Source organism: Octopus bimaculoides, chromosome 4 (genome assembly GCF_046866305.1).
Source record: "Octopus bimaculoides isolate indiv1 chromosome 4, ASM4686630v1, whole genome shotgun sequence".
NCBI classification, from domain to species: domain Eukaryota; kingdom Metazoa; phylum Mollusca; class Cephalopoda; order Octopoda; family Octopodidae; genus Octopus; species Octopus bimaculoides.
In genome coordinates, this window is record NC_142931.1 from 147,148,623 (window position 1) to 147,176,122 (window position 27,500).

At 38.6% G+C, this 27,500-nt stretch overlaps 1 protein-coding gene across 1 annotated transcript in view; it reads right to left on the reverse strand.

Annotated features, from left to right (window-relative positions):
• Positions 1-27,500, reverse strand: part of LOC106878759 (procollagen galactosyltransferase 1) — a 119,568-nt gene that overhangs the window by 35,472 nt on the left and 56,596 nt on the right. The window contains exon 2 of the mRNA XM_052967583.2: positions 273-385. Coding sequence (XP_052823543.1) covers positions 273-385 — 113 coding nt within the window. The remainder of the gene's footprint in view (positions 1-272; positions 386-27,500) is intronic.

A 27,500-nucleotide genomic window follows, 5' to 3' on the forward strand; every position in this document is an offset into this window, starting at 1 on the left:
TATTAAATGACTCTTAATGATATAGAGTTACCATTTTATCAGACAAATGGGAAATGGCTTGTGTAACAGACTGAATATTATATTCCTGATAAATGAAAGTTAAAATTTTAATCCAGAATGATTTGTTAAATCATATTTAAAACACTACTCCTACCAAATTCTTCATTTCTTTGGGAATTTATTGAAAATACAAACACTATTATTTTAGAAATATGGCTCCAAAAGGTTAAAGAGAAACTAGAATTAAAAAGATGTGAAGAGGCAGGCCTTACCAAATGATTTTTCATCAATCTTTAAGTCTATGGAATGATAAAGCTTTTTGGCATAGCTTGCCCATTCTTTCAATATAGCTGATGTGTTGTCAACGTTGTGATCACTGCGTATCCTGCAACAGACAAATGGAAGACAAAGGTAAATTAATCTGGACCAGCAAACCAATAGATCATAAGTTCAAATATACCTAGAAACAGTATACTATGCTTTTATACAAGATATCTATTTAGTGATTCTAAATGTTACAGGTTCAAATACACCGTGAAAACTGTGTTGTGTCTTTATACAAAATATCCATTTAAATACTCAAAACTACTGACAAATGCTCACCAGAAAAGTAAAACAACTGAAAAGAGAATTTCTTGTACATCACAAAAATTAAGGGTCAATTATACTTGTATTAAAATAAGTGAAAAAGGTACGAAAACTCATCACCCCACTCCCACCCCTCATTTACCTACATATGATGATTATTTCTTGTTTAGAATGCATGTGTGTATATTTATATTTTACATACAACTTGCTCAAACATTCCCAACATCAGCTGTCAATTGAATATCACAGTCATTTCAGCACTTTACAGCAGTTGTCAATGTTTCAGCTAGGCAGTGTTGATATTTGACATTACTTAATATTATTGCATTTGACTTTCAAAGACCTGCATATTATAATAATCCCTTTCCTGAAAAAAAACAGATGAGAGTTGGTGACAGGAATGGCTTCGAGCCACAAAAAGTAAAAAAAAAAAAAAGAAAAAGGCACTCGGTGGGTTATGACGATGGGTGTTCCAGTTGATCCGATCAACAGAACAGCCTGCTCGTGAAGTTAACGTGCAAGTGGCTGAGCACTCCACAGACACACATACTCTTAACATAGTTCTTAGGCAGATTCAGCTTGACAGAAAGTCACAGTGCACTGGTTGTTTGGTAAAGTGTAGTTAGATGCAGTGCAGAGATAAAATTATCTCACAAAAAAACAGAAAAAAGAGAAAAGCAAAACCAGAAAGATCTCAACTTCTAACAGAATACAACAATAATTTGTTAAAGATGAAACAGGTGTATATTTATCTGAAATATGTCTGAACATAGAAAACAGAACCAAAAACAAAATCAAGCTCGGTTTCTCTTTGATAATTAAGTTTCATTTATGGACTAAAGATGTTACAAGTATTTATTAGAATTTTCTGCCGTTTGGATTATTTATATTGAAAGGTTAAAACACACATAACTACCATTTTTTAATGCGTTTTTCATACTTTATGCACAAAGCTGTCATTGTCATCGTCATTCTTTTAAGATATTGCTGCACCTCTTATGTGTCCATAGCTTACACTGGGCACATCTTATAGCAGTTTCTACAGATCGAGCAGGGCCATCTAGCTGAAGGGATTTGTGGTTTGTCTGCCTTCCTACTTATTAGGACTTTGGTTTTAGCAAGGTTGACTCTAAGGCCCTTCAATTCTAATCCTTGCTTCCATACCTGAAACTTCTCCTCTAGTTCTGATAGTGATTCCGCTATGAGAGCAAGGTCATCAGCATAGAGGATCTCCCAGGGGCATCCTGTCTTGAATTCCTCTGTTATTTCCTGGAGGACTATGATGAATAAGAGGGGGCTAAGGACTATATACATATATATATATATATATATATATATATATAAATCAAATAAGTGACAAGGGTATCCAGATATCCTTACTTGCTTTTTATTCACCTTACTTCGAGCTGTGCGGACAATACTGAACTGGGTTGGTGCCTCAACTTAAGTACCTAATTCAACTGAATCTCACATCATTTCTTTGTGTTTGTGTGTGATGGGCTTCTTTCAGTTTCCGTCTACCAAATCTACTCAGAAGGATTTGGTCAGCCCAAGGCTATAGTAGAAGACACTTGCCCAAGGTGCTATGCAATGAGATTGAACCTGGAACCATGTGGTTGGGAAGCAAGCTTCTTACACCACAGCCATGCCTGCACCTATATATATATATATATATATATATATATATGAGTTTCCACACAGTTTCTGTCTACCAAATCCACTCACAGGGCTTTGGTTGTCCAAGGGTTATAGTAGAAGACATTTGCTCAAGTTCCTACACTGGGGGATTGAACTCAAAACCAGGTGCTTGTAAAGTGAGCTTATTACCAACACAGCCATGCTTATCTCTGATACATCTACATAATGAAACTTTCCAAAATCTGCTGATGTGCCATAATGGCTTCAGCATCTCGTCTAATGCGCCATGGATGGAGGAAGAGTGAAAACATAACAGTGCAGCAGGTTGTTATCTAAGGGAGATTTGATGGCTATTTTTAGTATTTTGAACAACTGCAAGAGTGTCGGGGGGGGGGGGGGGGGGGAGAGAGTTCCAGCTTCAGTAAATGTCAGTTTTATTCTGTGAGGAACCTTGACTCTGTTGGATGTAAATGTAAGCAAATCTGAAGAACCACAGCTAAATATTGCCGTTAACTCCACTTTAGGGACATCAGATATCTTGTGTAGCCATTATGTTTGCTTGCTGCAGGTCAAACATAATGGGGGGGGGGGTAGGAATAAATAAATGAATAAACAAATAACAGCAGCTTGCAGATGTGGAAGGTGAGAAAGGGGGAGAGGGAGTGAAAGAGTGGGAGAGAAAACAATGAGAGAGATGGGAGTGGAAGGGAGAGTGGTGAGTTGATATGGATGGAGTCAGTCAGACAGTGAGATAGAGAGGGTGATAGTGTATGAGAGAGAGAGTGGGAGAGAAAGAGAGACAGACAGAGAGAGACAGAAAGACAGACAGAGAGAGACAGAAAGACAGACAGAGAGAGACAGAAAGACAGAGAGAGAGAGAGATAGAGAGATAGAGAGAGACAGAGAGAGAGAGAGACAGAGAGATAGAGACAGAGAGAGAGAGAGAGAGAGAGAGAGAGAGAGATAGAGAGAAAGGAGATTAGAAAAGCTTATAAAAGAAACCAGATTTGTCCGTTTTTAGAATTCTAATAGAAATGTGTTACAATAAATAACAACAGCAGCAGCAGGAACAACAAAAGCAAATTTAAAAAGAGCAACAACAATAAAACAACAACAGCCACAACAACAACAACAGCAACATCTACAATAACAATAGAACAATATGAAGAACAATAATTTTGTAAAAATAATTTAATGAGTGGCATTAATGAGTGGAAGAGCAGGTGAATTGAGGAAGGGTCCATGGTTGAGGGGGTGAAGTAAGGATGTTTGAGATAAAGGGGATTGTTTAGGGGACATTATGAGGGGAGAGGGGGACATGCAGGGGATGATATCAGGGGTGTAAAAAAATAATATAGGGTAAGATAGATATACATGAGAATAATATAGGAGGGGACACACAGAAGATAGTACAGGGTTAGGAGGAGGGATTACAGAGGATAATATAGGGGCCACAAACAAGTAATGATATAAGGCAGATATAAGGTGGTGAGCTAACAGATTCGTTAGCACCTTGGGCAAAATGCTTAACGAGATTTCATTCATCTTTATGTCCTGAGTTCAAATCTCACTGTCAAACCATCCAACCCATGCCAGCATGAAAAATAAACGTTAAATGATTATGTTTATGATGATGTTAATGGTGTCCCCTTTGTTAAATTCTGACAGAAATTATAAGCACAGGCATGGTTGTGTGGTTATGAAATGTGTGGTTATGCAACCACTCAGTTTTAAGTTCAATCCTACAGCCTGGCACCTTGGGGCAAATGTCTTCTTCTGCCGTAGTCCCAAACCAATGTCTTGTAAGTAAATTTTATAGACAAGCTGGGTGAAAGCACATCCTATATATGTGTGTGTCTGTGTTTGCCTGTCCCCCAGCCACCTCTTGACAACCAGTGTTAGTTTGTTTACATCTCCATAACTAGGCATTGACAAAAGAGACCATAAGAATAAGTGGCTTTAAAAAAAAGACAAGGACTGGGTTGATTTGTTTGATTAAAACCCTTCAAGATGGTGCCCCAGCATGGCCACAGTTCAAGGATTGAAACTAATAAAAGATAGATTACTGGAGATGGTGAGGGCTTACACAATGAAACTCCATTAAACCTCAACGCATCATCAATCATGTTTCTAATCCCTAACGCCGACAGAAGGTTTTACTCATATTTTTAATCATCATCATCATCATCGTCGTCATTGTTATCCGCTTTCCATGCTGGCATGGGTTGGACGGTTTGACTGAGGACTGGTGAGCCAGAAGGCTGGATCCAAGTTCCAATCTGATTTGGCAAGGTTTCTACAGCTGGATGCCCTTCCTAACACCAACCATTCCAAGAGTGTAGTGGGTGCTTTTTACATACCACCAGCATGGGTACCAGTCAGGTGGCACTGGCATTGGTCACACTCGAATGGTGCTTTTTATGTGCTACCTGCATGGGTGCCAGTCAGGCAGTACTGGTATGGGCCATGCCAAGTGCTTAAAATATAAATACAAGCACAGATGTGGCTGTGTGGTAAGAAGTTTGCTTCCCAACCACAAGGTTCCATGATCAGTCCCACGGCATGGCAATTGTTTTCTATTATAGCATTGGGCTGACCAAAGCCTTCTGAATGAATTTGGTAGATGGAAACTGAAAGAAGCTTGCTGCGCGCATTTGTGTGTGTGTGTGTGTGTGTGTCCCACCACTGCTTGACAAGTGTTGGTTTGTTTACATCCCCATAACTTAGTAGTTCAGTAAAAGAGTCTGACAGAATAAGTACCAAGCTTAAAAAAAAAAGGGGGTTCTCATTCAACTAAAAACTCAAGGCAGTGCTCCAGCATGGCCGCAGTCTAATGACTGAAACAAGTAAAAGATAAATGATATGGTTGAAATATTTTTATTTTCACAAAAAAATCACAAAGGTTCTCTGAACATCCACTGCTCCCTATAAGTATCCCTTGAAATGTTTCTGATTAACATTTGTGAGCACACAAAGGGTACATACAGCCCCACACTATGGCTTAAGTCAACAACCACTGCATTAAATAGTTTGTGTGTTTTTATAAGGTACTAAAAGTGTTATTGTTGAGTGGTCCCGAGGCCAGTCACTGATTAAAACAGTGCTTCTCGTCCATTCTTTAACTAAGGACTGCTTTGATTCCTATTTCCCTCAAGAGGTGAAGGTGACCTTCATATTCATTTGATGTCTAAAAACTCTTATCATATTTTTATGATTAAATATTAGAAATTGTATAAAAACAGTTGTCTGAATATTTTGCATATTGAACCAGTTTATTGCAAACCCATGCCAGCATGGAAAGTGGACGTTAAAGAAAGATGAAGTTTTTTAACAACAAAATCTTATATGGACCCCTTCCCCTTTCCAAGAGCCATATGGACCACCGGTTGAGAAACTCTGGATTAAACAGACCCAGGAAGTGAAGGGTTAATAGAATAAACAAAGGAAACAGTTCTGAAAATAACAAAACAAACTTCAAAAGTGGATCGGGAAGAAAAAAAAAAACGAGAAAAACTAATTACTCGCTGAATCCAAAATAATGGAGTCAACAGTTTACATTAATATTAGAAATTAAACAAAATGAAAAACCAAATGCACAAAAAAAAAAAAAGAAAATGATGTGTCCTTTGTTCTGTTTTCTGTGAGGTTTCACAAACATCAGATAAAAATTATAAATCATTTTATCTAAAAGATCACAAAAAAATATTTAATTAAATGACATCTGTAAATAGAAATTAACTCGTTCAAGATTTGTTAATAACATTATAATGAAGAGGGTGGTGAATCGGCAGAATTGTTAACACGCCGGGCAAAACGCTTTGAGGCGTTCCAGCCGTCTTTACGTTCTGAGTTCAGATTCTGCAGTGGTTAACTTTTACTTTCCATCCTTTCAGGGTCGATAAAATAAGTACCAGTTGAGCCTGTAACAGACAAACACACACACATAAAATTTTTCTTTATATTTGTGTGTGTTTGTGTCTGACCCCCACCACCACTTGACAACTTGTGTTAGTTTGTTTATGTCCTCATGAACTGGCAGTTTAACAAAAGTGGTCGATGGAATAAGTACCAGACTAAACCTTTCAAGGCTGTGCTCCAGAATGGCCACAGTCTAATGACTGAAACAAGTAAAAGATAAAAAATGAAAAAAAAAGTTTTAAAAAGTGCTGATGGCCATGGCTGGAATATTTTTGATTATAAATGTGCTAAGTGTATGTTGACTCGGGCCTAAGCAACATCAAATGTGTTACTCGCAGCGTTGGTCACATCACTATATTTACCTCAGTTTGTCTGTCTGGCGAATGGTTCCACCCCTGTTCCATAATTGAGTCATGAGTAGTGAAAAGGAGCTCCAGCTGTGAAAACATTTGCCCCCCCATTAAAAAAAAAAACCCATCCCACTCACACTAACACACAAAACAAACACACACACACACATACACACACAAACAAACAAAAACATACACATGCATACACACACAAACACATGCACACTCACACACACACACACACACGCGTATGTAAAATATTAGCAAGAGGAAATAATTTCTCAGGTTCTTCCATATTCTTCATAACAAGGAATTTATAGCAGAATAATGGCACATTTATTCTGTTTTTATTTTCTTAGTTGAAAATAATTTCCTTGCAGAGAAAATAAACCACATTGTTAGTAGATTATTCTTTTAATATCTCCTCCGTCAGCAAGTCACCATATCCCAGGCAAATCGTAGAAGACATCTGTCCTACATTCTCAAAAGGTAAACAGTTTGCATTGGTTATTTCATTCTTCACATAACAGCTTTTCCTTCTACAATGAGTCAGAAATATTACTTTCCACAGACATCCACAACCCACCACCACCACCACCACCACCACCACCACCACCACCACCACCACCACCGCCGCCACCACCGCCGCCACCACCGCCGCCACCACCGCCGCCACCACCGCCGCCGCCGCCGCCACCACCACCACCCACGCTATTTTTTTTCTTTTTCCGGTTTGTTTTGTTTCTTAAAGTTCACTTCAATAAAGTCGTTGAACCCGGTTTAAAATAATTTATAATTTTATTCATCAGAGTTTTAGTTCTTATGTCTTTAGTGCCAACGCCTATTCTACAACATAGATATGGGCATGGCAGTGCAGTTAGGGAGCACGCTTCCCAACCATGTTGTCTTTGGTTCAGTCCCACTGCACAGCACCTTGGGCAAGCATCTTCTACTATAGCCCCAAGCCAACCAAAGCCTTGTGAGTAGGTTTCCCTCCTCCAACCAATTGACAACCTATGTTGGTTTGTTTATGTCCCCATGACTTAGTGGTTCAGTAAAAGGGATCAACAGAATAAGTACTAGGTTTTCAAGGTGGGACTCCAGCATGGCCACAATCTGATGACTAACAAGTAGAAGCTAAAAGATCCTAACAAGCTAATGGCTTTTTTTTGGCAGAATCATTCGACGGCCAGATAGAATGCCTCATGGTATTTGTCCCAACACTCAGTACTTGGGGTTCAAATCCTGCCAACGTCAACCTTGCCTGTCGGTGTTGGTTTGTTTATGTCTTCATAACTTATTGGTTTGGCAAAAGATATGATAGACTAAGTATCAAACTAAAAAAAAATTTAAATAAACAAAAAAAAACACAAGAACTGGGGTCACTTAGCTCCAGCATGGCTGCAGTCCAATGACTAAAACAAGTTGAAAGTAAAAGTATTACCAATAAAACATGTAATCAACAAGCATCATCATCATCATCATCATCATTATCATCATCCAACATCCGTTTTCCATGCTGGCATGGGTTGGACAGCTTGACAGGAGCTGGCAGGGCCTGAAGCCACACCAGGTCCCATTGTCTGTTTTGGCTTCGTTTCTATGGTTGGATGCCTTTCCTAACACCAACCACTTTATAGGAGGTACAAAGGGTGCTTTTTTGCGGTACTGGCACCAGAATGGAGACACTATCTTATAAATCAGACCTACTCACAGAAACAGTACTGACTGCATTTTTTTTTATAAACGTCTCTCAAAGAATAGTTGAAACACACACACACACACACACACCTCACAAAAATGATGTAGTAATTGCCAATAAATACAGTTCTTAAACTGATCTGAAAGCTCTGTGAGTAAAATAGATGCATGGTACGAAATTCTATATAAAATCCTATCTAGCCATTAGAAGGTGTCAGTGGCTATGGTAATTAAGTAGTAGCAAACCTATCAATATCAGAATGGTAAATTCTAGAGAGAACCATTCTTCTTCTGAGAACATTTCTTCATATTTAAAAGAAAACAATTATAAATTACAATGTCAGAGAATAAAAATGATAAATAATTCTTAGATCTTGGACTGTTCCAAAAAATCTCAGTCTATCATTTGTGCATTCTTTGAGAATAGTTTTGAATTCTAATAAATGCAACCCACAAAACTGGATTTCTCGGCATCTTTTAATTATTTTCTTTCTTCAAAGAAATTTTTTTGGAATATTCTTGGGGTAAGTTTTTTTAATTATATCCAATATTTGCTATCATTTTGCATAGCCTCATTCTGTACTCAAACGAGGTAATAGGCACCTGCCAAAATACCATATTAAAGAATTTTTTCTCTCCATCTTCCTTGTCACTGTTGTAACTATTTCACTCTCTTCACATCCATTTCCTTCATAATTCACAGAGTGTGAAGAAAAGATCTAAAATGATGAATTTGTAACATAAGTGCAGGGTTAGCATTTGCGGTTAAACCAGCACAGACATGGCTATGTGGTGGCAATACGTATAGGTAAGGTGATGTCATCAAAAAGTTCACTTTGTAGTCCCAGAGTCTCGGGTTCAGTCCTACTAGGCCGCACACGGGGTCAGTGTCTTTTGCTATAACTTCATGCCATAAACTGTGCAGATGCTTATCATACATGTATGTATGTGTGTGTGTATGTATATGTGTATGTATGTATGTATGTATGTATGTATGTATGTATGTATGTATGTATGGGTGTGTATGTATGTGTGTATGTAAGCTTGTATGTACATTTGTACATATCTTCATAATGGTCCCAGGTATGACATTAAACTGCATCAGGTGATGAGTCTTGAGTTCGGAAGCTGTGGGGAGTGTGGAGTTGCCCCTTAACGACCATTACTCTCAGATCCGTTCTGACCCGAAACAGTAGTACCTACCAGGGTCCTGCCAATGGGCTAAATAGATTTTCCAAGGGCCAGAGGAGACTCCTGTTACATTTGGCAAAGTCGTGAGGACGGCAGCTCTTTTAGAAGAAAGATACTCTGGCATAAAACTTGCGGTCATCTTGCAATGCTGGTCAGTGGAACCTAGTATGGTGACCGAGAGAGTGGCAAAAGTGTTGTTGACCAAGCTTTTGCCACTTCAATCCAATGACCTATGGGTGCCGGACTATCATTTCGTTTTATGAAGTCCAGTGGTGATGGATCTGTGCACATGAAAGGATGGAATTAAATCAGGGACGATCGGGTTGAATGTGAGACGGCAATCACCTGACAAGATGAGGCAATCATGCATGCATGCTTGTATGTACAAATGTATGAATGCATGCATGTCTGGCCAGATAGGATCTTATATCAAATTCCTTAACAGACCATACCATACACCTGTTTTACTCACACACATTTCAGATCAGTTTAAGAACTGCGTATTAGCAATTGGTAGATAATTTTTGTAAAGTGTGTGTGTGTGTGTGTGCACACACATGCATGCATGCTTGCATGTGTGTGTGTGATTGTGTCTGAGTGCTTGATGGTGTTGGTTTATTTCCATCCCCAAATCTTGGCAGTGTGGCAACAAAGAGGCTGAAAGAACAAGTACCTGACTTTAAAAAATAAGTACCGAGGGGAGAATCAATTTGCTTAACGAGACTCCTTCAAGGCAATGACAAAAACAAGTAATAAAATTTTTAAAAAGCACCACAAATATGGAGGGGAAGAGTTGATTGGCTCAACCTCAATACATAACTGGTACTTTATTTTTAAAACCTCAGATCTAAATTATTACTACCATACCAGGGGTTTCTTATTGTAGCAGAAACCACTGTAAAAGACTCGTACCTTATTTTTACACCCTTGACTACGTCGAAATTAATATTACCATACTTGTAATTTTATATATTTACCAGAAGCCATGGTACAGGCATTCTTGTCTTCTCTTCTCAAAAATTTTCTTTGTATTTTCAATGTTAGAAAAATGTCTTCTTTCAATCTTGAAAAACATCTTCTAGTCTCACAAGCAACAATCCCAGATCCCTAAAACTCTTATTGTGTGGATAATTTGAAGAAATAATCGAAGGATTTGATATAGACACAAAATAATGAAGTAACTGTACACTTCGGTTTTTGTAGTTTACTGAGAGAAAAAGTGTTGTAGTTCGTATCTAGTTTTACATATTGGCATATCAGATTTTTAACATGTGGGAAAATATGGCAGCCTTTGCTATGGAGCAAACAATGGTTTATTATAAATTAGAGTTCTTGGTAAGTTTATGTTATAATTTAATTATACACACACACACACACACACTGATGGCATTTAGAAAGGGAGAAATAGAGTGTTTCTCATACACACACACATGCGCATGCATACACATACATGCACATATACACATACAAACACCCAACAGAAACAATGAACCAATATTCATTGTGCATTCTTCAGCACATGAACAATAAACATTGCAAATGTACATGTGTGTGTGTGTGTGTGTGTGCATACGTTTGCACACACACACACCATACACACACACATTGAAGTAAGAAGCATCAAGAATCTTGAGAAGCGTCTGCTTGACCTGAGGGTAGCCATTCCAGCCTACTTGACAAGAGACTGACACATCAAACATAGACAGACAGATGTATCGGTGGTGGTGGGGGGGGGGGGCGAATTAGTGGAAACAGTGATAAGACATATTACATCCCAGCCAGAGGGATTCCTCTTTGTCATTCAGAATCAAGTGTCAGCTACTCAATACAAGATAAGGAACAAAGATAAGGATAAGACCAAAGCTACTAGAATCAGAAACCAAATTACCATCATCATCATCATCTAACGTCTCTACATCCTGGGTTCAAATTCCACCAAGGTGGACTTGGCCTTTCATCCTTTAGAAGCTAATGAAATAAGTATTGGTCATGTACTGAGGTTAATGGATTGGGCCCCTTCCCTGCAAATTCCAGACCTTGTGCCTGGAGTAGAAAGAATTGTTATTACAGGTGGAAAGCTCGCAGAATCCTTAGCAGACTGGACAAGATGCTTAGCAGCATTTCGTCTGTCTTTACGCTCTGAGCTCAAACATCAACTTTGACTTTCATCTTCTCAGGGTTCGACAAAATAAGTACCAGTTGAATACTGGGGTTGATGTAATCGACTTATCCTCTCTTTTGAAATTGCTGGCCTTGTGCCAAAATTTGATATTATTATTACTATTACTATTATTATTATTGAGTGAGAGAACAGTGTATGCCATCAAAGTGACATTGGGGTACAAATATACGAAGCCCAATATACCCATCATGACTACCCGTCTGATAAGGGTACACCAGGCACATGCATCGCAACCATATGTGCACGACATGGAGATCTCATATCAAGATAAACAGCGCATGACCTCACAGGTGGGGCCCAGTTAGAATTTTTTTCAGGTCGAGTAGCCTATCTTGTTCAAAAGGTCCCTGAATAAGGTTTGTTTAAGGGACAGGCTCAACTGGTTAAGGTCAAGTAACTGACAAGCAAATCTGTGGTATTGAGCAGAATATTTGCTGTCAATTTGTTTTTGTAATGTTATCTTTTATATTGCCCTTGTGGCAAACAAAATAAATCATTATCAAGTCTCTTGATGAGTTTGTTGATTAAACTGCATCCATATTATTATTCAAATGATGAGACCTATAAAAATTCACTGCTCGGTAGTTCTACATAAACTTACTGGAAGTAATTGGAACTCATTAACGAACTATCTAGACATCAGTAATTAACAGAAACCTAAATAGAAGCAATTTAATTGAAACAAAACTACAAATAAAAATAAACAAAAACTTAGATTTTCTCTCCACGCTTTTACAGAAGTCAAACTTAACAACTGAACTGTAACGAAATAAATGATGTAGGGAAGGTAATTAAAGTTAGCCTAACGAGGCAGATGACTGCGAAGTTTGTGGGTTTGGCACAATAAATAAGAGAGGTAAAAGATGAAATTGCAATATTTACGGAATCGAATCAATATTTACAATATTCTGCTGAATTAGCGAAAAGATTAGATCAATATTTATGGCAAGCAGAAGCTGAGAAGATGAAGAAGAAGAACAACAACAAATAGTTCTAGTCTCAGACAATTAAAGTTGGAATCTAAGACGAGAAAGGGAACTGACTGTGTTTGTCTTGGAGATGACTGAGAGAGAGTGGAGAGAACGAGAAGGGAGAGGGGGGAGGGGAGAGAAAGGAGAAATGGTGAGAGAGGGGAGAGAAAGAGAAAGGAGAGGGAGAGAGAGAGAGGGAGATAGAGAGAGAGTGAAGAGAAAGAGAAAGGAGAGGGGGGGAGAGAAAGGAGAGGGGGGAGAGAAAGGAGAAATGGTGAGAGATAGTGGGAGAGGGGTGTGGGGAAGTGAGAATAATAAAGGAAAGAGAAATTGTGGGAGTGTAAAAAAAATTAGGAAAATGGGGGGGGGGGGGGAGAAGAGACTGCGTGAGGGGGAAGAGGAATGGTGGGAGAGTAGGTAGGGAAGGAGAGAGAAAGGTGTTGAGGAAGAGGATGAAGAAAAGAATAAGAAAGAGAGAGAGAGAGAGATGGAGAATAAAACATGAAAGCGAAAAGGAAGAAGTGATAGAGAGAAAGAGCAGAGTGGAGAAAAAGAGAGAGAGAGAGAGAGAGTGCAAGAATAAATGAAAAATGGATAGAAAGAGAGTAAGAGTGGGAGGTGTAGAGAAGAGTAAATCTGTTATGAGACGGAGATAATTTTGGTTTTACTTTTATAAGAACAAGTGAGACACGAAAAGAGGAAGCAAGACAAAAACTCTGGTAAATATCTTCAGAAAGAGCTTTTTCCTACCAAACTTCTGTCATATTTCTCCATTTGGTGCCATTGATTTCAAAAGATTTCTTGGAGAATTAAAGAATTACAGAACAAAGCTACAAGTAAGTAATGGTAGATGACAGAAATGGTAGAGTGGTGGTGGTGGCGGTGGCGGTGAATAAAATGCTTTCTGGTGTTTCACTCGGTTCATTTATATTCAGGAGTTCAAACTTCACCAGGTCTGATTCTTAACTTTCATCTTTCCAGGGTCAAATAAGATAAGGACCAGCCAAGCACTGATGTCGGACACATACACAATAGTCCACATCATTATCATTTTCGCCATATTTTTTTCCATACTTGTGTAAGTGAGATGAAATTTGTTGGATTTTCCATAGTCGGATGCTTTTCCTGTCACCAACACTCATCTGTTTCCAAAAAAGGTAACTCTAATTTAACTAATCCACAATAAGACTCTTTTCTCAATGAGAGAAGATCACTCCCTTATCCACTTATCATCACAATAAACAATTAAACACATGTGTAAAGGATTATTTAAACCGAAAATAAGATTCAGTCCCACATATTGGCAATAGGACTCACTGAAGACAGTCGTATCAGGACAATTACCCCAATGACAACTACCCCCTAAGACAATAACCCCTCCTGGTTAATTACTCCATCTCTAATATATTAAGTTTTAAATCATCATCTAAAAGTGCAAATTGCACACCATTCCTTGCAAACATTGTATGACATTTGTGTTTTCATAATTGCTAACTACAGCATTAATACAGGCTGAAACATCTGAATATTTCTTTCTTGATGGCCATTTAGCAAAACCCGTCAAGGATAGAGTCATAAGTACTCGTTGTAATGCTTCTTCTCTTTTGATATATTTTAAAAACTTCCAAATGTTTGGGTGGCAACAACCAGCATTTGATTAAAAAAAGAAAAAAACTCCTGTGCCACCCTTCCACAGCATCGTTTGTTCTTGGAAGTTCATCCAACGTTCTGTTGTACGTATTCCTTAGATCCATTCCAAACACTGGTTCTCACCATCTTCCTCTTCAACATGGTCGTTCTAAGTGCGTATCCTCAAAGTAATCTTAGTAAAAAATAGCAGCTTATACACCGGAAAATATGGTACACAATTGTCCTTGGAAGTTGTTGTCCTCAGGGGGAATAATTGTCCTTGGGGGGTTATTGTCCATGGAGGGGTAAATGTCCTACACTCAAGGCAATACCATAAAGCTATCTTTATAATGAAACCATTATCAAAATTTCTACATGGGCACTCTAATTACAAGAAATAGTAGTTAAATCTCCTTCCCATCAGGCAATACCAGCTTAAGACTTTTTTGTTATTATTTTTCTTAGGTTCAAGGACACATAACATCGATTATCAGGTTTCCATGATGTATGAAGTCACAACACTCCCTTGAATGGGCTCTGGTGTGTTGCAGGGTTCAAAGCCAGCTATTTGGAGAGGAGGGGACAAGTTGATTACACTGACCCCAGTATTTGTCTCAAGTAATTCATTTTATCAACTCTACATAAATCCATCTGAATAACTTGACAAAAAGAAAGGATGGTTATGGCTGACACCCCTTTGGCCTAAACCTGCTAGATCAAGGCTGACCTTGAAGTAGATCAGGGCTGGATCAAGGCTGACCCTGAAGTAAACAGCCCACAACAATAGCATTCTTTGCACATCAAATTTCTTTTCTCTTCATTCCCCATTTCAACTGACAGCTTCCCGTTAAGAATTAAATTGTACAAATATCTTAAACTCATTTGCAGAAATTAAAAACTAAACTCTCTGCAACTTCACTCTCAAATGACAGAAAGTATTTTCTTCTTGACGGATAACATTTCAGAAATAATAAACCACACAATCTGAAAACAACGGGGGGGAGGGGTGGGGCTAAGGCTTACACAGACAGAATGTAAATTTAAAAGTGCTTATATATAAATATTAGTCTAAGCTGCAGAAATGACAGCTATTTCAATACTATTCTTCATACCGTTATTCCTCGTATTTGTAGAATAGCACTCCAACTTGGGACTATGTTCGTTTTACTGCCACTCGGTTACAACGTTGAGGGTTCCAGATGATCCGATCAATGGAGCAACCTGCTTGTGGAATTAACATGCATGTGGCTGAGTACTCCACAGACCTTAATGTAGTTTTCAAGGAGATTCAGTGTGACACAGAATGTGGCATGGCTGGCCCCTTTTGAATTACAGGTACAACTCATTTTTGCCAGCTGAGTGGACTGGAGCAACGTGAAATAAAGTGCCTTGCTCAAGGACACAGCGTGCCATCAGGAATTGAACTCCTGGCCTCACGATTGTAAACTGAATACCCTAACCCCAAAGCCACATGCCTTCACATGTCAGGGCAGGAGCCATGGGTGAATGATGGAGGGCTGATCAAAGCCTTGTCAGTGGATTCGGTAAATGGAAAATGAAAGAAGCCCATTGCGTGTGTATGTGTGTGTGTGTGTGTGTGTGTGTGTGTGTGTGTGAGTATATATATATATATATATATGTTTGTACCCCACCACCACTTGACAACCAAGTAAAAGATGAGATACACACATACACACACGCACGCGCACACACATATACATACATACATATTCATGACAAAATTATACAAAGTAGATGTTTGGGGTATTTTCCCTGCCGTTTCTCTCTCAACCTCTCCGACCATTTTTTTCTCTTTACATGGATATGACACAGAATACCAATAAAACTTTGGCTTCAGTTGTAACTTCCAGTTTATTCGGAACAAAGAAAGCAAACTATTCAAGTGACTGGAAGAAGAACGGAGGAGATGGAGAAATGTGAAAGACATGTGAATGATAGAGGAAGGAAAATACTGGATTAATTACAGGATAAAGTCAGACTTCATTCCAGATCAGGAATTATAAAGTAGATGCTCTTTTGCCATTTCTGACTATAAACAGCCTTTGATTGTTGGCCAAAGATGAGGCCTGGCCACATAGTGGAAGAATAAGTCTACTGCACAGCCATTAGTGGTTTCATTCTAACCAAGTAAAAAAACTCATCACTCTGAATGTCTTCAATGGAAAATATTTAAATATTTCTCTCTCTCTCTCTCTCTCTCTCTCCCTTCATGAATCTTTTTCATTTATTCCCCCGATCTCAGCGCATGTTTATTGTGATATTTAAGGTAGTTTAGAGCCATTTGACATCTTCTTTTAGCATGTGGCTAAGCCTGTGTACTTACTCGCTTGCCCTTAATACAAAATTATATAGACACACACACACACACACACACACACACACACACATATATCTTTTACTTGTTTCAGTCAATGGTCTGAGGTCATGTTGGGATATGGCCTTAGGGAATTTTGGCCGAATAAATTGTCTCCAGTAATTGTTTGATTTTTTTTAAAAGCCTAATACTTATTCTATCAGTCTTTTCTGTCAAACTGCTAAGTTACAGAGTGTAAACACATGAACACCAGTTGTCAAGCAATGGTGGGGTCTAACAAAGACACACAAATATATGATGGGCCTCTTTCAGTTTCTTTCTCCTAAATCAACTCACAAGGCTTTGGTTGGCCCAAAGCTACAGTAGAAGATACTTGCCCAAGGTGCAACGCAGTAGGACTGAACTTAAAATCATGTGTTTGGGAAGCAAGCGTCTAACTACACAGCCCTATATATATATATATATATATATATATATATATATAGTGAGAATTTACAAAAAAACAACAAATAGATGTATTAGTTTAACGCTTGGGAAATGAGAAAGTCTTTTACATTTCGAGCCTATGCTCTTCGGCAGATAAATATATATATATATATATATACACACACACACACAAATATACAAATAAATGAGAGGCTTCCAGAGTTTCCATTTCCTGAATTCACCAATAAGGCAGGCATCGACTGACCCAGAACTATAGAAGACATTTGCCAAGATATTGCAAAATGGGACTGAACCCAAACCCATTTGGTTGCAAAGTGAATGTCTTAACTCTACAGCCAATAGAAGAAGAAAAATGTGTCTTGGTACTTATTGCTAAGCAAAACCACACCAGTTTGAATGGACTTCTTCAATGGAAAGCATTTGGAAAGCAGTTAAATGCTTGTTGTGTGTGTGTGTGTAATCTAATTTAGAAGAAAAAAAATTGTAACATTGTATGTGCAATGTTTGTTTGCGTCAGTTCATGTGATGTGTATCACTACGACTTGTCTTATTAAGGACCTCTGTTGGTGGAGTCAACCATTTAATTTTGCTTTATAAGTGAAGGCCCAGACAAGGTTTTTTTTTCCCTTTTTTTTTTTAGAAGACTGTCAACTGTCCGTATATCCAAGTCTTCCCTCTGCACAACTGCAACGTTACCTAAAAGAAAAGCACTATCTTAGCATCTTTGAGATAATACATCTTAGTACCAGGATCATCACAGGAATTGTTCTCCAAATGCATAGGGCCTCAACGAATACGTTAAGGCCTGTCATTCGATGCTCTAGCAATTTTGTCAATCAAGTGTCTTTGAGCAGAACTGGTTTTATTAAACCCCAAAAGGATAAAAAGCAAAGCCGACCTTGGCAAGACTTGAACTCAGAACACAGAGCACATTCTATCCTACCCGATGCACTAACGACTCCAATTCTCCACTTGCAACTTCTGCTTTAACATCTCAGATTATCCAAGAAGCATGATGTTGTATCATTTGTCAATGATACCAAAGATGGTGTTGACTCAGGTGATGTCACAGCTGCTAGTCAAATGATGTCACAGTTGCTATCCAGATGGTGTCTCAGCTTGTGTCTATATGACATCACAGCTGGTGTCTTTAGGATGTCATACCTCATGTCTACATTAGAGTAGATGTGAGATATGCAACTGAACATTGCAAAGGTACTTCAAGACCGACTTAGAATGGCAGGCTGTGTGCAACAAGGCTGACTCTTAGAATTGCAGGTAAAAGTTCAACCAATCTATTTCCACAGTTTCCATTCAATCAGTTTTACTCACAAGGTTTCGGCTGACCGAGGCTATGGCTGAAGACACTTTTGCCAGGGAGTCTTGCAGCAGGACCAAACCTGGGATCTTATGATGCTGAAGCAAACTTCATAACTACTGGGTCACACCTGGACCTACACACGTGTACACACACACACACACACACACACACACACACACACACATACACACATGCATGCATGCACACGCATGCATGCACACACACACACACACACACACACACACACTTTTATATATAAACTTTGTAGTGGTGTACAGATTTTATATATTAATGAAAGAAAACAATATCAGGATAAATATTATCTATTTAGCATTTTTATCCCCTTCAGAGATTCATCATTCTTCTATTATCAATATACATCTCTCAGGCACAGGAGAGGCTGTGTGGTAAGTAGCTTGCTTACCAACCACATGGTTCCGGGTTCAGTCCCACTGCATGGCACCATGGGCAAGTGTCTTCTACTATAGCCTCGGGCCGACCAAAGCCTTGTGAGTGGATTTGGTAGACGGAAACTGAAAGAAGCCCATCGTATATATGCGTGTGTGTGTGTGTGTGTGTGTGTGTGTGTGTGTGTGAGTTTTGCTAATGATTTAAGGTACCTTTAAGGTTCTAAGCAATCTTAAAGAGTCTTTCAACCCCATCACTCATTAATCAGCAGAATATCTAAGATGTAACAAGTAGAAGGAGATGAAAACTCCCTCCGGCAGCTGGCAGGTATTCATTTTCAGCTGAGTGGGTTGGGGTAATGAGAAATGAAGTGACTTGCTCAAGGACAAAAGAAGCATTGCACAGTCTGGAAGTGAAACCAAAGACCTCCTGATCATAAACCGAACACCTTAACCACCCAGTCGCCCCCCCCCCACACACACACACACAGTCAAACCAGGGTTTGAGCTTGTTACAATGTCATCATCGTTGTTTTAACATCCATTTTTCCAAGCTTGCAAGGGTCAACAGAATTTGATGGGGCAGAATGGCAGAATTTGTACAGCTAGATGCACTTTGTGTAACCGACCCTCACTTGTTTGAAGGACTTCCAGAAATGTTTTAACAGATGATTGGAAATGAAGACTGATGGTGGAACTTGTTTACGATGATCATGTGATGTCAAGGCAAAAAGACACTAACATACACAAATATATAAGTATATATCTACATGTATACAATAGGCTTCTTTCTACTATAACCCTGGGCAGCTATAGGTCAGGGCTATAGTAGAAAACACTTGCTCAAGGTACCACGCAGTGAGACTGAACCCAAAACCATATGGTTGGGAAGTAAACTTCTTACCACACAGTTACACCTGTACAAATTTATAAGGTAAATCAAAAAACCATTTCCTAGAAAGCAGTAATACTGTTGTAAATTATCTTAAAAAATACATGTTGACAGAGAAACCATGATGCACTCATTAAATACAGGATCCACCTCAACAATTCAGTTATATCCAGGGACATTAGAATGGAGCTACTACACCAGAGAGGTCAATAGAGGGAGATAACTGATTTACTGCTTCCTAGATTACAAATTGTTGGAGAAGATTCAATAAATACATCTTCTAGACTAAGAAACAACTTTGAAATAAAACAGAAGTAATTGAAAATCAAAAATATCTTTGTGTCAGTAGCTAAAATGTACATTAAATTTGAAGAAAAGTCCATAAATATACCAGCTAAAAGGGTCTCCAATAACGACTTATGAATAAAAAAAGATAAAACTACAAACAAAACCAAAACTGATGCAAAAATGTCCATGTTCAAATCAATTTACATGGCTTTCTTTCATTGATCTTTACATCTCCAGAATAGAATGACTACAGATGCCTATTTTGTTAGGTCAGAATCTGCAAAAAGATTGGGATAATGGAAGAAAAAATGTAATATATTATCCCCATTGAATGAAGTATGTGCTTGTTACTGTTACTGTTGTTGTGTTTACACAAGCTGCAGAGGTTAATTTAGCAGTTTATTTTGGCTTTCTTCTTCCATTGCTGCTTAGTTTCCAAGTCAATCTATCCTCTGACATTAATATCATTATTGCATCAATTCCCGTCCTTCACTGGAACATTTACATCCTTTATCAACACCATTTCCAATACCCCATACAATGTTCAACACAGCATATATATATATATATATATATATATATACACGTAGTTATGATGTGTTCTGTTAATAATGTAGTAGAGTACAGTATAAAGCTTGTCCACCTTCAGATTTCATCCGGTGCTATCCAGTCGTAGTATTATACGTACTTCCAGGTTTGCGTTTGAGCTTTGGTCATGTGTGAAAAGGTAATTGAAAAATTTGGAGTCATTAAAAAATAAATGTCCAAGCAACCCCTTCTTACTGACTCCAGTTTTTTCACTTATTTATATGCATATACACATTTACATACACGTTTGAACATGTTTGTAACATTTGAGTAGGGTTTATTTGTCCAAAGTTGAACTTGCTAGTTATAAGAGATCTCATGACAGCATTCAATAATTGAAGTGATGGCCTTGTGTTGTAAAAAAGTGGCAATCACCCCCCCCCCCCCCCCCCACACACACACACACATTATATAGGTGCACTGGTACAGGTGTGATTGTGTGGTTTTAAGAAGTTTACTGAGCTTGGAAACAGGTGAGGATTGACAACAGGAAAGGCATCTGTTCATAGAAACCTAATCTCGACAAATTCCAAATGACCCAAGTAATTATGAATACAAAAATGGACATTAAAGCAACAATGATGGCAATGAAGAAAATGTGATAATTCCTCATCTCAGAAGAAGTTCCAACAGAAGCTTTGTTGTTCAGTGGTAAAATCCTTAAAATGGTCCTCAACACAGTATGTCTAATGCCCCAAGTTCAAAATTTCTCTATGTCGATACAAATCATTTTCATTACTTTGAAAAATTCAATAATACCTGAAAATCTCACAGAAGAAATCAATAAAAGACAATCGGGACGCTCAGATTCCTTTCTCTGGTCAAAAAGAATTCAGTTCATATTTTATACATTCTAATCGTACAATCATGCATTATCTACCTAACAGCATTACATAACATGGACAGCTAACAAGGAAGGAGTCTGCAGCATGAACAAAGAATGTTTGTCTGACATCATCATCGTTACCATTTTATACCAGTTCTCTACACTAGCATGGGTTGGAGGGTTCCACAGGGGCTGGTGAGCTAGCAGACTGTACCAAGCTCCAGTGTTTGTCTCGTGGTTTTAATATGGCTGGAAGCCCTTCCTAATGCCAACCTCTTTACAGAATGTACTGGCTGCCTTTTATGTAGCACCAACATCAGTGAGGTTAGCAAGCAACTAGTAAAACAAGACCCCCTCAACTGCAGTGGGGAGTAGTATCGAGAGGGGTGACTTTATGCCAAGTGAAGACAGGTCAATGGAGAGAATCAAAGATATTTTCTAAATGAATTAATATTCTTAGAACCAGATTAAAATCTTTGGTTCTTCTGAAAAATGTTCAGACAAAAACAGTTTTTTTGTTGTTTTGTTTTTGCTTGTTCTCCTTGCCATTGTTGCTTTTTTTTTTTAACAATTTTTTTGTAAATTTAATTGAGTTATCTTTAAAAAATATAAAGACCTAACATTAAAAACCATTCCATTAGATTAAAAAGAAATGCTACATACATTTTCTCGTAGACACTAACTTCAAAGAAAAATGATTTTCTTAAGAGACCCATTTTGAAAACATAAATTCCAGACTAGAACTAAACCGTCTTATATGTATATTTACACGGAACTTGTATATTAAAAGTGTAGCATAAAATAGCGGAGCTAATTGTTTTTGCTTATTTTATTTACTTTAAGAAAAACAAACAACAAATCTGTTAAGTCTAAATGCGTTAATATATCAGAAGATTATCTAAATGAATTCAATGAAATGTCTTTTCCAGAAATTCCTGATATTGTAGCTGCGAGGTTTAACTAGAAATGCATTCTTTATCACTGGGATTATTACATCTTGGATGAAAATACACAAAATTTTTTATGTCTGCTGAAAGAATCGATTGGGAGAAAGAGAGAGAGAACAATGTATTTTCTTGATGTCCCAGGAAATGGACTTTTGGGTTTAAACATATAATTGCTGGCTTAACTAAACATGCAGCATCAGAAGGAGTCAAAAGACTTGCTTGAGGATGCAACTGTGCAGTTTCCAAATTCTATAGAATACAAAAATGCTATGGAATGACATAAACCAATATATTCTTTTATTTGTTTCAGTCATTTGACTGCAGCCATGCTGGAGCATCGCCTTCAGTCGAGCAAATCAACCCCAGGACTTATTCTTTGCATGCCTAGTACTTATTCTATCGGTCTCTTTTGCTGAACTGCTAAGTTACAGGGACGTAAACACACCAGCATCTGTTGTCAAGTGATGTTGGGGGAACAAACATAGACACACAAACACACATCCATATATATATGCTCCAGATGCCTTGTGGTGCCTGCACCTATCCGTCCATTGTAAGTCATTATCATCATCATCATCATCGTTTAACGTCCGTTTTCCATGCTGGCATGGGTTGGACAGTTCAACCAGGGTCTGGAAAGCCAGGAGGCTGCACCAGGCCCCAATCTGATCTGGCAGACTTTCTACAGCTGGATGCCCTTCCTAATGCCAACCACTCCGAGAGTGCAGTGGGTGCTTTTTACGTGCCACCAGCACAGGGGCCAGAGGAGCTGACAACGACCACGATCGGATGGTGCTTTTTACATGCCACCGGCACATACATAATGTACGTAATTCCTCATCTCAAAAATATAGAATGGAATATTTGCTAAAACGATATTTCTGCCTCAGCAACCCAGCACTGAATCTCCTGAGATGTAATGGAAAATAGGTCAGTTTCAAAATATTGGTGTCCAGGTCACAGAAACGAAATTTGAAGGGAATAGTGGTCATTTCCTTTGAATTCTAGATAGAGAAGCAAACAAGACATAACATTTACTGACCAAAGACAAAAAATAATAAAAATTATGTTACTAGGAGTTATTGATTTATAGGGGTTGAGAAAGAAGATGTGTGGCAACCCTGCCCCTTCCTCAAGGACCAGGGCAGTATCAATGAAGGTGAGGTGCTGATAACACCTAAACAAGATGTTTCTTCTCTTTCTTTGATCTTTGGTGAATGTAGCTTTGACTGGGAGAAGTTCATGCCATCATACAGCATCTCATGGTCAATGGATGTTTTCATCTTGAACTACAACACTGTCACTGGTCTGTTGGTTGGATCAGCAGTGGTGGCCAAATCACTGCTCATCATCTTCCCCTGGCTTCCAGCTTAACTCTTCTCTCTTGTTCCAGCAACAAGCATCACAACAACCACACAACTGCATAACAACTCAGCTTGCCAAGAATCTATTACAAGAGTTTTGTGATTAACAAAACAGAAAATTAAGAATAATTTCTTCAAACATTTCTTACGATAAAATCAATTGGAGCAATTTTGATGATCATTATTTGACCCTAATTAAATGCCCCCCCCCCACCATCACACTCATCAATGACCCTCCATTTTGAATCATAATTAATTAAAAATGATTTAAAATCAAGCAGAGAAGTGAGAGATGTAATTTCAAATGTTGCTAATTGTCTCAGCTTCATTGATTTAAGGTCAGCTACAGATGGCAACAGACCACAAAATTAAGCAGCTGCCCTGAGCTTTTAAAATAATGAGAGAGAGAGAGAGAGAGAGAGAGAGAGAGAGAGAGAGAAAAAGAGAAAGAGTGTGCGTGTGTGTGTGTGTGTGTGTGTGTGTTTGTGTGTTTCCAGTGCAAGCATTGCTGTGTGTGTAAGAAGTTTGCTTTGCAACCATCTGATTTCAGGTAGAGTTCCATTGCTCCACATCTTGTATTTTTTACTATAGCCCCGAGTTGATCAATGAATGTGGAAGAAGGTAAGTATGTGGAAGCCTGCCATACATATATATATATATATATATATATATATATATATATATATATATATATATGTATATATATATATGTATATAAGATACCATGGTGTGTGTGTGTGTGTAGATATACAGACAATGGGCTTCTTTCAGTTTCCATCTACCAAATCCACTCACAAGGCTTTGGTTAGCTCGAGGCTGTAGTAGAACATACTTGCCCAAGGTGCCACGGAGTGGAAGTGAACCCTGAACCATGTGGTTGGGAAGCAAAGTTCTTTCCACTTAGCCACGCCGACAACTGATAACAAAGAAAATCCAATAACAAGCCTTAATTAACGAATTCTCTAATCACTGCAATTCCTCATGGAACAATAATGGTAAACTAAACATAATGGAAAATGTACAAAGTTCAAACTCATTGCAAAGGCATTCGTTCTATCAATTTGCTTTTAGTGTTTCCTGAGTGGTTGGCGTTAGGAAGGGCATCCAGCTGTAGAAACTCTGCCAAATCAGACTGGAGCCTGGTGTTGCCATCCGGTTTCACCAGTCCTCAGTCAAATCGTCCAACCCATGCTAGCATGGAAAGCGGACGTTAAACGATGATGATGATGATGATGATCAGACTGGAATGGAATTGAAACCAATTTCTGAGTTAGGAAGAAACAAGAACTTCCTTCTTAATAGAATTTCTGTTACTGACAGTTCTTCAGTCTTTGACAGCTCAGTGACAGACATATCCAAACTTCCATGTAAACAACAGCACTTTCACTACCACCCCCCACTCACCCCCACCCCTGCCGATGTGATGGTGGTTCTGTGTGTCTGAGTAAAATGTAACAACAGTTAGTGAGGAAAACTTATAAATCTACTACTACTACTACTACTACTACTACTACTGCTGCTACTGCTGCTGCTACCACTACTACCACCACCTAACCATCATTATCGCTACTAGTAGTATTAGTAACTGTGGTAGGTGTAATAGTATAACCACTTCTTTCGCCACTAGTACCAGCCAAGCAGCACCACCACCACTCACCACCACCGGCAACACCACAACCACAAGAGCAAAGTAATAAATGTGGAACCTGCATGTGGTTGTTCAACCTGCAAGACATAGCAGTCAAAACTGCCACAAATAACACCCTGCTATCCTGTAAAAAGAAGAACAACCCTTTTCAATTTTCTTATATTTTTATATTCGTTTACTTGTTTCAGTCATTTGACTGCGGCCATGCTGGAGCACCGCCTTTAGTCAGACAAATCGACCCCAGGACTTATTCTTTGTAAGCCTAGTACTTATTCTATCAGTCTCTTTTGCAGAACTGCTAATTTATGAGGATGTAAACACACTGTCATTGGCTGTCAGGTGATGGTGAGGGGACAGACACACAAACATATACACACATATATATATATATGTGCATACAAATGACAGACTTCTTTCAGTTTCCGTCTACCAAATCCACTGACAAGGCTTTGGTCAGCCTGAAGCTATAGTAGAAGATGCTTGCCCAAGGTGCCATGCAGTGGGACTGAACCCAGAACCATGTGGTTGGAAAGCAAGATTCTTACCACACAACAACACCTTTGAACACATTTTTAAATTTTTATACGCAGATCTAATTATTCTGTATAATCTCTCTCTACAAAATAATTTGTTGCCAATTTTCTGGGTAAGACCAAAACTCATTCTCTGCTCCCTCTCACAGACACTGATTCCGAACCCGTTTAAAGATTTGTCAGAGGTCAGAGTTCAGACAACCCTTTCAACTCTAATCGTTTAAACAACAGAAGCACATGGCTTTGGATTGAATCCCTCTGCACAGTAGACTGTGCCAAATGCCTGCGACCAGACAATGGCATCAACCAATGCTTCGTGGGCGAATTTGATGGATTAGAATGGTGTGAAATTCTACTGGAGGAACCATTCCTATTTTGGAATGGTAGACTTAATTTAATACCACCAACTGGTCCTTCGGTTCCTTTAGTAGAGTTCACTCTGTTGTAAATATTTGGAGCAGGTCTCTCCCTCCCCCACCCCACCACAATTCTTTTCAAGATTTCCAAGACCCTGATAAAATCATGGGCACTGCTATTCCTCCCTCTCACTGGGCAAAAACAAAAACGTTTTAATCCACTTAATCTGTAATGGTTTAAGATTATTTTCAACAGCTTTTACAAGAAATGCTTTTATTATTCATAAAACTAAGAAATTTGATCATTGTTCCCAAGTTTAGCTTCTCTGCAGACACAATGGAAAGTTACACCAAGCAAAGTTTGTGGGTTTGTATCTTGTTACCATCACATTACTACACAGTATTTTTTACAAAGACACCAAACTCTCACTGCGTGGTGGTAGTGGTGGTGGTGGTAGTAGTAGTAATAGTAGTAATAATGGTAGCATAACTTAGTACAATTTACTACAGTAAATTTGAAGGGTGTTGTGTAAATTGTGAAAGATTCTCTGGATTGTATTATGAACTCTTAATATTTCTCATGAGTAAACTCCAAATAATCTCCAAACTGTTTGGTTTTAGATTTAGGTCTGTCGTGAGTTTGAGAACTCATAAAGTTGGAGCTTAAACCAGTTTCCATGTTGTATATAAACTGACCGAAATTACAGCCCCCACCCCACCCCACATGAACAGGACACCAGTCTATCAGAGGATTAACTTCCAGCTATTGCTGGTGTTCATTTACAGCTGAGTGGACTGGATCAACATGAAATGAAGTATTTTGCTCAAGAACACAAAGCGCCACCTGGTTTGAAAATCAAAACAATGACCCTGCGAACATGAGTGCCACATCATAATCACTGTGCCATACACCTTCATGAACTGTTTAGTAAACTTGTATGATTGAAATAATATTAGTAATTGAGTTAATATTCTACCTTGGTGCCTAACGATTCCTAATTAGATTTTTAATGCTTACTACATTAAATTTGTTAATACTAACTTGTGAAGGTAAGGAGCTGTGAAGGCATCATCATCATCGCTTAATGTCCGCTTTCCATGCTGGCATGGGTTGGACGGTTTGACTAAGGACTGGGAAGCCAGGAGGCTGCACCAGGCTCCAATCTGATCTGGCAAAATTTCTACAGCTGGATGCCCTTCCTAACACTAACCACTCCGAGAGTGTAGTGTGTGCTTTTGTGTGCCAGTCAGGTGGTTCTCGCAATGACCAAGCTCAAAAGGTGTTTTTCAAGTGCTACCTGCACAGGAACCAGTCCAGCGCACTGGCAAATACTACGCTCGAATGTTGTCTTTCACGTGCCACCGGCACATGTGCCAGTA